Source organism: Rhagoletis pomonella, unplaced genomic scaffold (assembly GCF_013731165.1).
Source record: "Rhagoletis pomonella isolate Grant_MI unplaced genomic scaffold, Rhpom_1.0 Rhpom_scaffold_00005, whole genome shotgun sequence".
NCBI lineage: Eukaryota > Metazoa > Arthropoda > Insecta > Diptera > Tephritidae > Rhagoletis > Rhagoletis pomonella.
The window spans coordinates 36,534,940-36,549,379 of NW_023458559.1; the positions used below are offsets into that span (position 1 = coordinate 36,534,940).

Consider the following 14,440-nt stretch of genomic DNA (forward strand, 5'->3'; position numbering starts at 1 on the left):
AATTTTAAAATTTTTAACGACGACCAGTTACTGAAAACCCTCTTTTAGAATTTTGTTCTTGAATATCCTTGAAAATCTTCAATATGTATTTTTGAAAATAATATTTATATCAAAGACTAATATACACACGACCACATCCTCGAATTTCGCCTACTTTATTTTAACCTACAAAATTTAAAATTACTTAAAAGGGCATTTTCAACCCGTATTCATCCTTATGAACCAAAAGACTTAAATTTTTTAAATTCTACAGAATTTTTTTTTCCATTTGATACCCTTATTATTTTCCACATTGCACTGAATTTTATAAATTAATTTTTTAAATGTATCAAAAATTTTAGAGTCCTTTTACAAAAGTCCTGACGTCAGAGAGAAAAACTAAAAAAGCAGTTTCACTATATCTGGCCCATAGTTTTGTGAGAATATTTATTGTTTCGTGTGTGTTTTAAATTGTGAGGCTTCTCCTCGAGCAAGGGTTTGTTGGGGTGCTCACCTCTGTGGCATCCCACCATAAACTGCGTGCTTTGGTGAGCCCACAAAAAGGATCCGGACCATGAAATACTGTGGTAACCCCTTGTTTCACTAGGCAGTGAGCCTCCTCTTTGCCGTCATGTTCCTCATGAAGCAGTCATGTATTAGCTGAGTATTTGTTTTGTGGGACTTCAGTGCCCGCTGATCTGCCTGACCGTCAAAATGCAAGCAAAATGTAGATATCCTCTTCACAATTGCTTTTTTTTCGTATTGAGCTTAAATTTCCACTCTATTTTTGTCAAACAATTAATTTATATACATGCAATTTTAATTTGAAAAAAAAAACAGCTTCCAATATAATTCTCGTGAGCCTAGAGTAAAATTTTGCAACAATTTTTTCTTACCTTTTTTAACCTTTTGACTCTTACCATATGGGTAATTTTAAGCCAGTCTTGATAAAATGGCAATTAGAGGGTTAAAATGATCTATAGGCATTGCAAGCATTCGATTTTACTAAGAGTCACCATATAAAAAATCTTCAGCTAACCAAATTTTCGGGCATAATTTGAATGTACTGTGAGCATATTTCTCTTACTGACCATTATTAGTAAATTATCAGGGAAGCATTTAAAATGCACACCTGCGTTTGAACAAAGGAGCGTATACTACCATTGGAAGCTGTTTTTTAAGCCTTTAACTACGATATTTTCTCGACCAGATTACAAGGATTCTGGACATGATCAACGTATCTTTTATCTAAAATTAACCATTGTAATTCCTCAAACAAACTGGGTTTGCTCAAAACTTCAGCATTTAACTAAATCAAAGCAATATTTGGCCTTTGTTTACTATGGAACCTCATCTCAATCATGTTTGTGCATGTTGCTCTTGAAACTCCTTAAAAAGGACACTTAAAATCCTAGCCTGCAAAAAAAGGAACAGTCCAGCGCCTTCGTCTTGGTCTGCAGGCTGTATCGGAGATACAGCCGCTATATTTAAACGTAGAATACGTGGTATGGTTAAGAGCATATCCAAGTCAAAAACGAAATCACACACTAAGAAAAAAAGGGTTTTTCCAAAATTTTACAAATTTACATACTTCTAAATGAAAAGAACTCAATGAGAATATAAGCGAAAGCCCTATTTTTATTTTTATTTTATACCATTGTTTTTTGTGTTTATTTTTACCTTGGCCTTTATCCTTTTCTTTATCTATGTACGTCCTCACCTTTACTTTTATTCTTGGATTGGACTTTTTCTAAATGTTGTTTCACTTCGAAAAGTCTTCGCGTATTATGCATACATGTGTTCATATATGTATGTACATATATAATATGTATGTACATATGTATGTATAGACATACATAGATTACTAAAAATAGAAACAGATCCACATTAACTGCAATCAACATATGTACGTATGTATGTATTTACATATGTACACACGCTGCGATTAGGTTATAAATAGCGCGCCTCTGTTTATCAAAAGCCGCATTACATACGCATACATACTTTTTGTCTCCTTCCCACACTTCCAACATATGCACGTGTTTGCAAAATGATGACGAGGTGATTTTGTATGGAAAATCATTTATGCCCATATATTTGAAACATATATAGAAGATATCAACCAATACTTCCCATATACCAAACGAAAGGAAAACTCTTGAATTTTTGATTAAAGAAAACAAAAACAAAATCATTCGAGCGGTTTTCGAGCATTTTGGTAATGAAAAAAATTTGCAAATTTTTTCAACAATTTTTTGCCTTAAAATGCTCAATATTTGTTAAATTTATATAAAATTTGTACCCGATAATATTTCTACTGCTCCAAGGAACCTATATCCCGAAAATGAAAGTTATATATGCCAACAATAAGTTGCTAGAGCACTTTAAAGGCTCAAAATTTACCCCAAAATAAGGCAATGTTTACCGTTGTTTTTTCGACAGAAACCGAACTGGTTATTTACAAAAATGAATTTGTCGACAGGTTTGGAATTTTATCTTTGAAACGCCATACTTTTCTTTGAAATCGCTTTATTAGTTCTCGTGCAATAAGCGTTTTTGTGAAGCTCTAAAAATTACAACTACAACATTTGAACATAGCCCCCATACCTTAAGGTAAGACGTATTCTACGTCAAAAATATTTCCCTTTTCCCTCTACTCGCACACCATCAGCCGCCAGAGGCAACATTTTGCTGCACTGCCACTGCGAAATTTATCTCAAAAGTCATTAAATAGAACACCGCAGGTAGGGAGAAACTAAAATCACTACCAAATCCTGTACAGCTACAGCATTGCAAAGACAACAACACCATACCGCACTGTACTACTGCAAAAGAGGAGACAGTGTTTGTGTTACCACTAGTTCTGTTGAGTCGGTGCCACATTGATGGTGGTGGTTGTAGTATTGGTATTGGTGTTGTTGCTGGTGAGTCGAATTGGTAGCAAAAGAAAAACCAAACCACCTGCCGGCTATGATCACACTGATTGGTTGCAGAGGAAGAGTAGAGAGCATAGGCGGAGGAGAGCGCAACAGTTTTCTCGCTTTCAGCTCACTACGCTGGACGCTGAGCAATGCGCGTATAAATAACTCACACTGCTGATGCCAACAGCATTAACGAGCAAGCCAACGAGTCGAATAGACATCAAACAGAAACACGGAGTTCGAAAAACTAGTAAATCTGTTTAAGTCTAATTTTAACATTTTTGTCAATCGGAAAAATCCAACACACACACACACACAAACAAAGTGAAAATGTCATTTCTAGCGCGTGAATATCACTTCTACGAATCGGAGTTAGCCGCCGCTAAAGATCAGCGCACAATGGCTATGCGCAGCGTCAAGAAGCTACTGCGTCCGCTAATGCGCATGATCAAGAAGAAGCAGTTGTTGCAGAAAACGCTCGCCGAAGTGAAGCAGCAGAATGATTACAATTCATCACTGGAGGATATGCGCAAAGATCCAGCAGCACTCCATGCCTACGATGACAATTTGGCCAATGAAGCTTTGGAGCAGCGCCTCCACGAACAACTGCAGCATTGCGCGCCTGAAGCGGCGATCATTGTACGTCAAGGAGATAGTCAACAAATTGTGCCCGTGAAGCAGCAACACTACATTCCTGTACATTTTGCGCGCACCGCCAATGGTACCTTCTTTTGGACATCCACCGATATGCAGCGCCAGCAGGAATTGCAATTGCGTCAACAGCTCGATCGTTGGGGTCAGGCGTAAGTTGGTTTCAGGGGTAGATGTGGTGCCGTAGTTCCAGCGTGTCAGTGGAGCTGCGTGGAAAATCACACTTGCTATGAAGCCACCATGGTAGCAGCTTTAAGCGCAACGGCCACTTTGCAGCCAAAGCGAAGCGGCACCTTTGCGCATGCACCACCGCGTCATGCACGCCGCCTGCCACGCGTGCGCGGTTTTACCTTCCTATTTTTTGTGTACATATATTATTTTCAAATTTTGTAATTTTTTTTTTGTGAGAGAATATTATTTTGCGGTGATATTAGCTTTTAGTCGCATGACTACAGATTTTTATTTTATTTTTGAAAAAAGTAATTGATATTCAATTGTGAAAATTGTATTATTTTATTTTTTTTTTTGTAAATGCAGTGACAAATTTTTAATTTTGTCTCATTGTGATTTTAGTGAATTTAGGTGTATGTTATGTATGTATGTAGTTTTGAAATTGAATTTTTGAAACATTCTAGGTTTAAAGCTTTAAAAATCATTTGTCTTCCTAATTTAGTAAATTTAAGTGGTTTGCATTAGTCTAGGTAAATAGCGCTTATTTTTTCCATTGTCTTCCATGTAAAACTTCGTAGGGAAAACTTTAGTTTTTAAGTGAAAAAATTGTAAAGGAAAATTTAATAAAATAAAACACTAAAAAACGTAAAAATATGTTTACTCATTTATATTCAGCTTTCAGCGATAAATGATAAGGCTAACATATTCGATGAAAGGAGCGTTTAACATTTTTGTTTTTTTTTTAGAAAATCCGTAAAATTTCGCTGACTTCGGGGTTGAAAACTGATTCAAATGGTTTCAACTGACTATTTCTGAAGGTAATTCAGGGAGTTCTACACATATAAGTATATCAAATAAATGGAACATGGTCTGAGTTAAATTGTAGATACATCAACACCTTCCAACCAAGCGCTCTTAATTTTTGTCGTGTGTGGTTCGGCGTTGTCATAATTCTGGTCGTTTTCAAATCAATCTAAATAATTTTTCGCAATACAGGGTGTAATCAGTTTTGGTCAGCGAGTAGCATTTCATAAAAAGTGTGCATTTTTGGTTACATACGGCACATTATAGCCCAATTCCTAAATATTTATGTCGGAAAAAACTGTTTCGATGTTCAAAATTTATTTTTTTATTTTTATTTAAATTTTATTTTACACATAAAAAACAAAGTATTTTTTAGCCATCCCTTTCTTGAAGTAGAATTTTAAAATATGAAGATTTTTCGTTTAAAATCGGCCTTGTTCACAACGATTGGACCGAGGTAGCTCTAGCACACATTTACTTTCTTGCAAAATCCATAAACTACAATAGGGCATGCCTTTTCAGCAGCGTAACTCAAGAGCAGACATTTATTTGGGTTTTAAATTTCTATTCCATTTGGACGGGTTTACAACGGCACCTTGGAGTTGAAAGTGATTTTTTCAAACGTGCAAAAAGTATACCAATGTAAAGTACTTATAATCAAAGACCGAAAATAACGATAATTATAAAATTTTTAATGAAAAAAATCAAAAGTTTCCAAACATAGTAGAACCGTTTTTGGTATATACATATATGTGCATGTTTTTTCGTGCTCTGTATGAATTTGTTATGGTTGAGATATTTTTGAGCGATATCAAAAAAATTATAATTAATAATTATTTTTCGATTTTTAATTAATCACTCAGAAAAAATCGTATATCGAGTTATATTTTTTGGGCAAGAGTTGAACTCATTTTTAGAGTGATCTGATATAATGATTATTCTGTGAGTTGTTATTTTTTAATCAATAATATTTACTCTATGGGCCAGTTTTTCACTTCACGGTCGTGGTTTAAACTTAGTTTAAACGCCCGATCTGGCTGGTTTAAACTAAAATTAACCAATCAAATATCAGCCATCTGTTCAATTTAAACTCAGTTTTCTTAAACTGAGTTTAAACTGGCACTGAAAAGCGGGTCCTATGAGTTTTATTTTATTTGGTCAGAAGTAATCATTATTTTTTGAGTTTTACTTTTTAGTCAGAAATAATGGTTATTCTTTGAGTTTTATTTTTGTGATCGGAAATAAAACTAATTTCTTGAGCGTTATTTTTTCTCTCCGAAATAAAAATTTATTTTGGGTTTTATTTTTTTTTGCAGATCGAAAAACTGAGAACGAAACACTCCAACTAAGCTCACTACAAATCACCTCAACTCACCTCACCTCAACTGATTTACCTCACCTTAATTAAGTTAAGGTTGAAGGAGTTGAGTTTAGGTGAATGAAGTGGTGCGTTTTGAGCTGTTCGATCTGCCCAAACAAAATAAAATTCAAAACCCGATTTTTATTTCTGGGAGAAAAAATAGCGCTAATAAATTTTTTATCTATTTTTTTATTTTCGATCAACAAATTTAACTCAAAGAATAATCACTATTTTTGATTAAAAAAAAAAAACTCATAAAACATAAATAATGATTTTTGGTTGAAAAAATAATAATTGTTTCAGATCAAAAAATAATACTCGAAAAATTTGTTTTTTTTTATAATAAAATTATAGTTAATAATCGATTAGAAATTTAAAATCTCAAAATAATTATTAAATATCAGTTCATCACCTAAGTGTGAAAAGGCGCCAAATTCGTTTTTTTAAACTGTTCAAAAACTAAATTTTGAAAAAAATGGACTTGTCACCTTTTCACCTTGAGGTAGCGAGTTTTTTTTTTTGATAAAACTCATAATTATTAAGCCCTCTATAAAATATATAAATGCACATTGGGCTTTTTTTGCCTTTGCATGGCCGCATTAATTGAACACCGTTTCATACCATACAAGAGATAAACAAACAAGTTTACAATATTAGCGTTTTTGAGTAATGAATATAACATTAAAATTCACCGCTTAAATCTCCAAAAGAATATTGTTTCTTTCAATTTATTCAAATTTTTCGATGCACTTCTCTTTAGTACTAAGAATTCACGAGGAAGCAAGTATAAAAATGCATACAGCAAATGCTGTGTTCATAATGCCACTTGACATGTCGTCCCCTTTTACCAATTTGCATATCTTTGTAATAATCAAAAACTTCAAAGAAATGATGTGTAAACAAAGCAGAAAAATTTAAATGAAAAACTCTTGAACATAATGAGAAGTGTTTGCATGCTATGAGAGAGTAAATAACTCTAAAATCACAAACCTCTCCAAGGCGCCGAATCCGAGTCCATGAAAAATCCAAAAACAAAAACAAAAAATAAAGAAATTATAGTTTTCCAACATTCCAATTAAACACTCCATTGGCTCCAAAAGGTAATTTAAATTTTTTATTATTTTACCAATCTTGCCTTTAATTTATGCATATAATACACTTGGACGGACTAAAACTAAGTAATTTCCCAGCTCCACGCAGCACAGTGCACAATTTGGGAATGTCTACGTACAAAATCGTAAATCTCTTGACAGGAATAAGATAAAACAAGTAAGAAAGCCTAAGTTCGGGCAGAGCCGAACATTAAATACCCGGCGCACGTATTAAATATATGTTTTTCGCCTTACCGAAAGCTACGGCTATATGGTAAGCCGGGGCGTATCAATTTTGAGTAAATTAGAGTCCTTAGATTTCGAAATTTTGAAGTTTCAAGCAGTTCTGAAATTTACCGTTATATGAGAAGCGGCCGTTATTTTAGTCCGATTTCAATAATTTTCAACGGTTTGCTTATATGTGGCAAGCCCAATAACCACACCGAGTTTGGTACAAATTGGTAGAACGGTAACTGAGATACATATATGTAATCATAAGTGGGCGGTGCCACGCCCATTTTCCAAAAATTTATCACAAACGTATTTCTTGGTAAAGAATTGTTCCAAGCATCAATTTTGAATAAATTAGCTTCAATATTTACTGATTTATCGAAGATTTTGTATTTCTCTAAATTACCGTTATATGGGATGTGGGCGTGGTTATCGTCCGATTTTAAAAATTTTAGGCGATTTTGTATGCTGTACGAAGGCCGACAACTGTGCCAAGTTTGGTAGAAATTGGTACAGCGGTTACCAAGATATACACATGTAACCATAAGTGGGCGTGGCTACGCCCATTTTCCAAAAATGTATAATATTATTATTTTTTGTCAAAAAATTAATGTAAATACCAATTTTGAGTGATTTATCTTCAGTAGTTACTAAAATATCGCAGTTTTCGTATTTCTGGAAATTACCGTTATATGGGAAGTGGGCGTGGTTACAGTCCGATTTCGCCCATTTTCAATAGCAACCTACCTTGGATTAAGGGAAACCTACATACCAAATTTCGTTGAGATATCTCAATTTTTGCTCGAGTTATCGTGTACACGGACAGACGGACAGACGGACAGACGGACGGACAGACAGACATGGCTTAATCGATTTCTTTTTTTATCCTGATCATTTATGTATACATTTGTCTATATCTATCTCGATTCGTTTTGGCTGTTACAAACAACCGTTATGTGAACAAAATTAATATACCCTTGTGCACAAGTGCGCTCGGGTATAAATATGGAAAAATATGGGTTCGAATGTTGCCATAATGGCTTACAAGGCAAAAATACTGCCATTACATAATCATTATATTTAACATCCAAAAATTTTCGTTGAAAAATTTACTTTCGAAAAAATTGAACACTTTGGTCTTCAGTTTTATGGACTTTCCTTATAGATTTTCAACCCGGGAATTCAAATTTGTTGTCAAAAGTTGACTGAAAAATCTTTTAGATGCTAGTTTTTTAAATTGAAAAATTGCATCTAAGTTTTCTACTTTTTAATCAGATTTTCCAGAATTTTTTGGAGTATGCAGTTTTGTAGTTAAATTAATATAATAAAGTTTAAGTTTTAAGTTGCTCAAAAATCGGTTTTATTTTTGATAATTTTTTTTACTGTATTACGCATTTTTCGACACAAAAAAATGCCAAAAATCAACGCAATTTCTTGGCAACTTAAGACCTGCACTTTATTATACTCCAATTTAACTACAAAACTGCGTAATCAAAAAAATTTCTTGAAAGTCTGATTAAAAAGTTGAAAATTTAGATGCAATTTTATAATTTAAAAAATGAGCATCTAAAAGATTTCTTAGTGAGCTTTTGACAATAAATTTGAATTCCTCGGTCGAAAATCTACAAGAAAAGTCCATAAAACCAAACCAAAAAACAAAGTTTTTTTTAAAGCTAGTAAGCAAAGTATCCATTTTTTCGAAAGTTCATTTTTCAGCGAAAATTTCTGGGGGTTTAATATAATGGCACTATTTTTCAATTATATTATGTCAGCGCTATTTGTTTTTTTTTTTTGTCAATTATATTATATCAGCTTTCGAACCCATATTTTTATCTTATTTTTATCGAAAAATTTACCATTTTGTCTATCGGCACTCCCAAATCGTACACTGTGCGCCGCTAAATGAGCTAAAACCATTCCATGGCAAGTGACCGACACTCGCCAGACAATTATGTTTAAGTTTATGCAGATACATTAATTTATGTACATACATACTATATGCATATACATTATGTATGCATGTGTACATTAGTGTGGTCCAAAAATGCACGTGGGGAAAAAGAAAATTCTGAATTTTAATGCTCTCATCCCCGATTGTTTATTTTACCATTTTTTAATACCAACGATTTTTTATGGGTCCGTCATTGCGTTTTTTTAGGTTTTTGGAAGACATATAAAAAATAGTTAACCTCAAAAAATGGCTGAATAAACAATTAGATATTATTATAGGAAATCTCCTGAAGAGAAACAGTAAAATACATGGAAAACTATGAGCGCTTTGAGAGACCTCTAAATATTTTTTGATCTCAAAATAAAAGAACGGGGGTATATTTTTTCGATATAGTACAATCCTATGGGGTGAGCCCATTAAAATTCTGACCTAACTTTTTTTTGAGCCGCCCTACCCTGCACATACCTATTCATATGTGTTTTTATCAATCTATGCATGTGATCATAATGACCGCACAACCTGTATATGCACTTAGTTCATTTTGTTTGTAAGGAGATATTCCTGTTTATACTGGTTACTTGCATACATACATATGTACATATTTATGTGTACGCGTATTTAAATGCATTTGCTTCTCTACTTTATATGCATGTTTAATTAAGTTTTTATGTTTGACAAATCAAAATTTTCTTAACTTTGGGCTTTTTTGATAGCTGTTTGAAAGACATAAAAGAGAAATTTAAATCTACACTCAGAAAAATCATTCCTTGATGCAAGGGAAAAAGTATGTATATTATTCTAAGGAAATATTACATTGAAATGGCTCCAAAGATATGGCTGCCTTAATATAAACGGTTTGACTCAGTTTAAGGAAAATATAATCCCTAACAAAAATTAACTTGCCGTGAAAGGAATAAGTATGTCTTCTTTTTGGTTGTTTGTGTTTCCGACGTGTGTTTGTTTGTTCGTTTATAGTTCTCCCTTGAAATATTTTCTGCTTGTATATCTCCATGTTTTCCAATATGTTTAAACGCCGTCATTTATGCTATACGTGCAGGAGTTTAGCTGCCTTATTAATTTTTATTGGTATATATTTATTTGCGAACATATGATTTACGAAGTTTGATTCTGGTGTGAAGCTTGGCTTTTGGGTCCTCTTATTGTAGTCTCTTATATATTCGCGGAATCTTGTTTTAATCTTACAGCCAGTTTGCCCTATGTAGCTACACTTGCATTCACACGTTAATTTGTATACATCCTGCTTATCTAGAGAACCCTCTTCGTTTGTGCTGCTGTTCAGTATTCTTCCGACGTGTTCCTGGTTCTGGACGATGTGCGAATGTTGAATTTTTGAATCTTGGCCAGTTTGTATGTCATTTTACCCGTGTAAGTTAACACTACCCAAGCTGTATCGTTGTTTTCTTTCTTGTTCCTACTTCTTCTTTTCGAGTCCTTTCTAATTTTGTCCACCAATTCTTTTTTGTATCCATTGTTTTGGGCGATAGCATATATTGTGTCTAGCTCTCTCCTGTGTGTTAATAATTGTCTAAATGCTGCGTTTTTGTGTTGTTGTGGGTGGTTAGAAGTTTCATGTATTACCGTGTCGGTCGCTGTGGGCTTTCTGTATACTTAGTATTCCAGTCTGTTGGTGGTCTTGTTTATTTTAATCGTTGGATCCAAATAGTTGAGTTGTCCTTTCTCTTCCTTATCCATCGTGTTCATTGAGGTAGTCCAATATCTGCTCCTCTTTGTGCCCCGTTATTATACATATCGTTGTTTAAAGTGCAAAACCGCGTATCAACAAAATGCAAAACCACGTATGTGAAGTTGTAGAAATTATTTTCTAGAGCGCAAAAGCACTCATATTTCAAAATGGTTCTCTTTTTTATAAAGCAATCGGATTTCTGGCTAGTATATTTCAGGACAAATGGATAAAGATTGAGCCGAGAGCTTGTGGGAGCAAGTCCAATTTTTGGCAGCCAATGTCAGTTACGCGGTTTTGCAGAATGACGATACGCGGTTTTGTACTTTAAACGACGATATTATGTCTTCCATATATCTAGTGTAGAAGCTAACCCCTAACTTGGTTGTGAGATGCTCCATATATTTCTCCCTAGGCCTTGCATGAATACCTCCATGAGTATAGCCGATGTTGGGTTACCTATACCTAATCCATTTTTTCGTCGATATATTTTGTTGTTAAATCGGAAATAATTTTAGTTTATCGTACTCTTATTAAAATTCTATTCTATTAATATTCTAAATAAAATATCCATTGTCTCTGTTGTTGCAATTAACGGGTAAAGATCCTGTATGTCAAATGATACCAACTTATTATTATTAGTGATATGTAGGGGTGTCGTCTTTTCTATAAGCTCTGCTATGTTTGCGACTGTATATTTATTGGGTAGCTCTAGGTTGTTCTTTAGTGCCGTCTTCAGGATTTCGAGAGTTTGTATGCCGGAGCCGGTCTGTAGTTAATAATCGGTATCATCGGGTTACCTGGTTTATGTATTTTAGGTAATGGAATCATTGGGGGGCCGAAGGGTTCATTATTGTTAGTCTTCCTGCCTCTTTCTCCTCTATTATCGTTGTTGCCCAGAACAGAATTTTTATTTTAATTTTTTTATTTTCAGTTTTTAAATTGTATTTAAAAAAATTATCTTATTAATTTGCTATGGTTAATTAATTTTACAATTTGTAACTTATATTTGAATTTAAGTAATTGACTTACCTTACTCTAACTACCTCCAACCGGACTCAGATCTGCGATCTCAGAACCAGAACCAGTAGTATTCATGCGACGCCACAGGCGACATTTGCCAGGAAATCAGTTAACTTCGTCTTAACAGTACTAACAACAATATTACATATATTGAGTAAATTTACTTCCTCAAATTAATGACGCACTATTTTTATTTAGCATGAGCCTGAATTAAGGGAAAACTTCTCAAATTGAGTAAATTATTCATAATATTAAGGAAAAAACAGTAAAGCTAAAATAAGGAAACTGGTTTCTTGTTTTAATGAAATGTTTTTTCTGAGTGTAAGAATTTTCTTATAAAAGCTCTCTGACTTTCAAAAGTGTGATGAGAAGTATCGTGTAATTCTCGATCCGTATGAAGAATTTACATGACGGCTCCAATTATTTTGAGTTCGGAGTTAGCCATAGTAGCCTTAAACATAGGTTGCAGGTTGTGCCTCTAAGACTCTAGGGAACTCGGACGAGTGTACATAACTTCTAAAACCAATTCCTAGCAAACTCTTTAACGGACTTTTGGTAGTTTGACAGCTTGGTTGGTGATGGAGTTTTATGCGGCACATCGAGAACTCTTGTGGTATCATTTAGTTGCGCTCATTTCTATGTCCACCATCTCGTTTCTACGGAGATGCCATGTCACCATTGGATATTTGAAGGACAAGCAAAATTTATGCAACATTAAGGTATTTCGAAAATTGTGGGCCGAAGAAATTTACTAATCTTGCAAAAAAAAATGATTAAAGGTCGGATTGGTGAAATAATCAATTGTGTAGTCTGTTCGGACACCGATCGAGCTGTGTTACAGTCGTCTGTTTAACCTAAACTAGATAACTACGTTTTTACGTTTTAACAGTGTAGAAGAAGTACTGAATGCGTTTATTGAAGTGATCCGTAGTTGGTAAAAGAAAACAACATATTTGGTATTTGGTGTTCTCTACTGGGTTTTTTATATGCCTGCCCCACCTATCATTCAAATCGCGGTTAATTAGTTTTGCTGCTTCAGCGATTCTAAGCAGCAGCAAATGGAACTGATAGCGCAAACGTAAAATCTTGTCAGCAAGCAGCAAAGCGCAAACGATTTGACGAAGATTTAAAAATGCTTTTGTCATTAATAGTGTTGTTGTTATTGCTCTTACGACTTCTATCGCTGCTAATGCATGCTATTACTTGTGCTGCACATGTCCGTTCATTCCTACCTCTTTTTTTTTGTATTGTCAAAATGTCATTAAGGGCAAGCTCCACGCTTAAGCTGCCTTCTCTTTTAATTTTTTTCTTATAAGCTGTGCGACGTTAAACAGGTTTCACATTTTCATTGCTGCAGTAAAAGTCATTTTGTCACTTTTTCATACATATTTAACCCATAAAATCGCTTACAGCCAAGACAAAAAGTCTATTTAACCTTACAGCGAAGGTTCAACGAAGCAACTTAAATCGATTGGCAAAGGCAAAGAAAAGCGAGATCTTGTGAGTAAAAGGGCCAAGCCACCGACTGAAGTGTTTACTGTGGTAATAGGAGGGTTTTTTGTTTTCATACTTCTACTTTATTCTGGTTTAATACTAAAGCTTGGCTTGTTCTGATTTTTTGTTTGTTTTATGTTATGCTTCAAATCAAAACGTGTTTTTGTTCCTCTTATCCTTACCTATACTTAATTTTCCGCGATTTCTTTATGGGTAATCAGTTGTTTTCTCAAATTCAAAAGCATTCTTCACAACAGTATATCACTCGGGATTTTTAATTAAACTAAAGCTAGTAGATACGAAATTAGGTACACGTTGCCCAACGTGGCGTAATATCAAAGGAAAGAAGTATAAAGGGTAATTTTATAGGTTCGATAACGATTAAGCGGTCACAAATTCGTTAGATCTGGCAACGCTATTATCAGGGCATTTTCAATACCCATTCATCCCTGTGAACCAATTTTTTTTTTTATTGAAGTTATTTGAAAATATTGTTTTTGTTTTTTTTTTTTGATAGACTAGTAACTAACACGGGTATATCTAGTATATCTAAAGACTAGCCTAGGTTAGCTCCAAACGCCTTGATGGATATGACAGCCTAGGCGAGCAGGGGCTGTTTTTTAGCCTCCGTAATGAATAGCCAGAAAGAAGGTTTGCAGCATAGGCAATCATAATGTTTAATGCAAAATAAAAATTAACAAAAATTTACAAACTCGCTATGCCTACGGTGACCATATTAACCAACGTATTTTATAATTGTACAAAAAAATAAAATCAAGTTCTTATCAATGACTTCGCGATCCTTTGCTGCCAAGATGCGTTTATCATAATTCATACTACACGACGAAATCAGCGGAGGTTTATTGTTCTTTTTCAGTGGAGCTGGAGACTCAGCGTGAAACACGAATCCTGGGCACAACTTTCCCTGTGCTTTCGAGAACAATGAATTTTATTCAAAGTACATATATAAATTTCTCTACGAAAAAGTCTAAATATTAGTTAGTTTTTAAACCGACTTCCAAACAGGAGGAGGTTATCAGTTCGTCGGAATATTATTTTATT

The 14,440-nt window shown here is 34.1% G+C and overlaps 1 protein-coding gene across 1 annotated transcript; it reads left to right on the top strand.

Moving 5' to 3' along the window:
- Nucleotides 1-3,094: 3,094 nt before the first annotated feature.
- LOC118739874 (enhancer of split malpha protein-like) lies at nt 3,095-4,094 on the top strand. Its single transcript, XM_036471370.1, has one exon. The coding sequence runs from the start codon at nt 3,231-3,233 to the stop codon at nt 3,705-3,707; it is 477 nt and encodes a 158-aa protein (XP_036327263.1). The 5' UTR covers nt 3,095-3,230; the 3' UTR covers nt 3,708-4,094.
- Nucleotides 4,095-14,440: the final 10,346 nt, after the last annotated feature.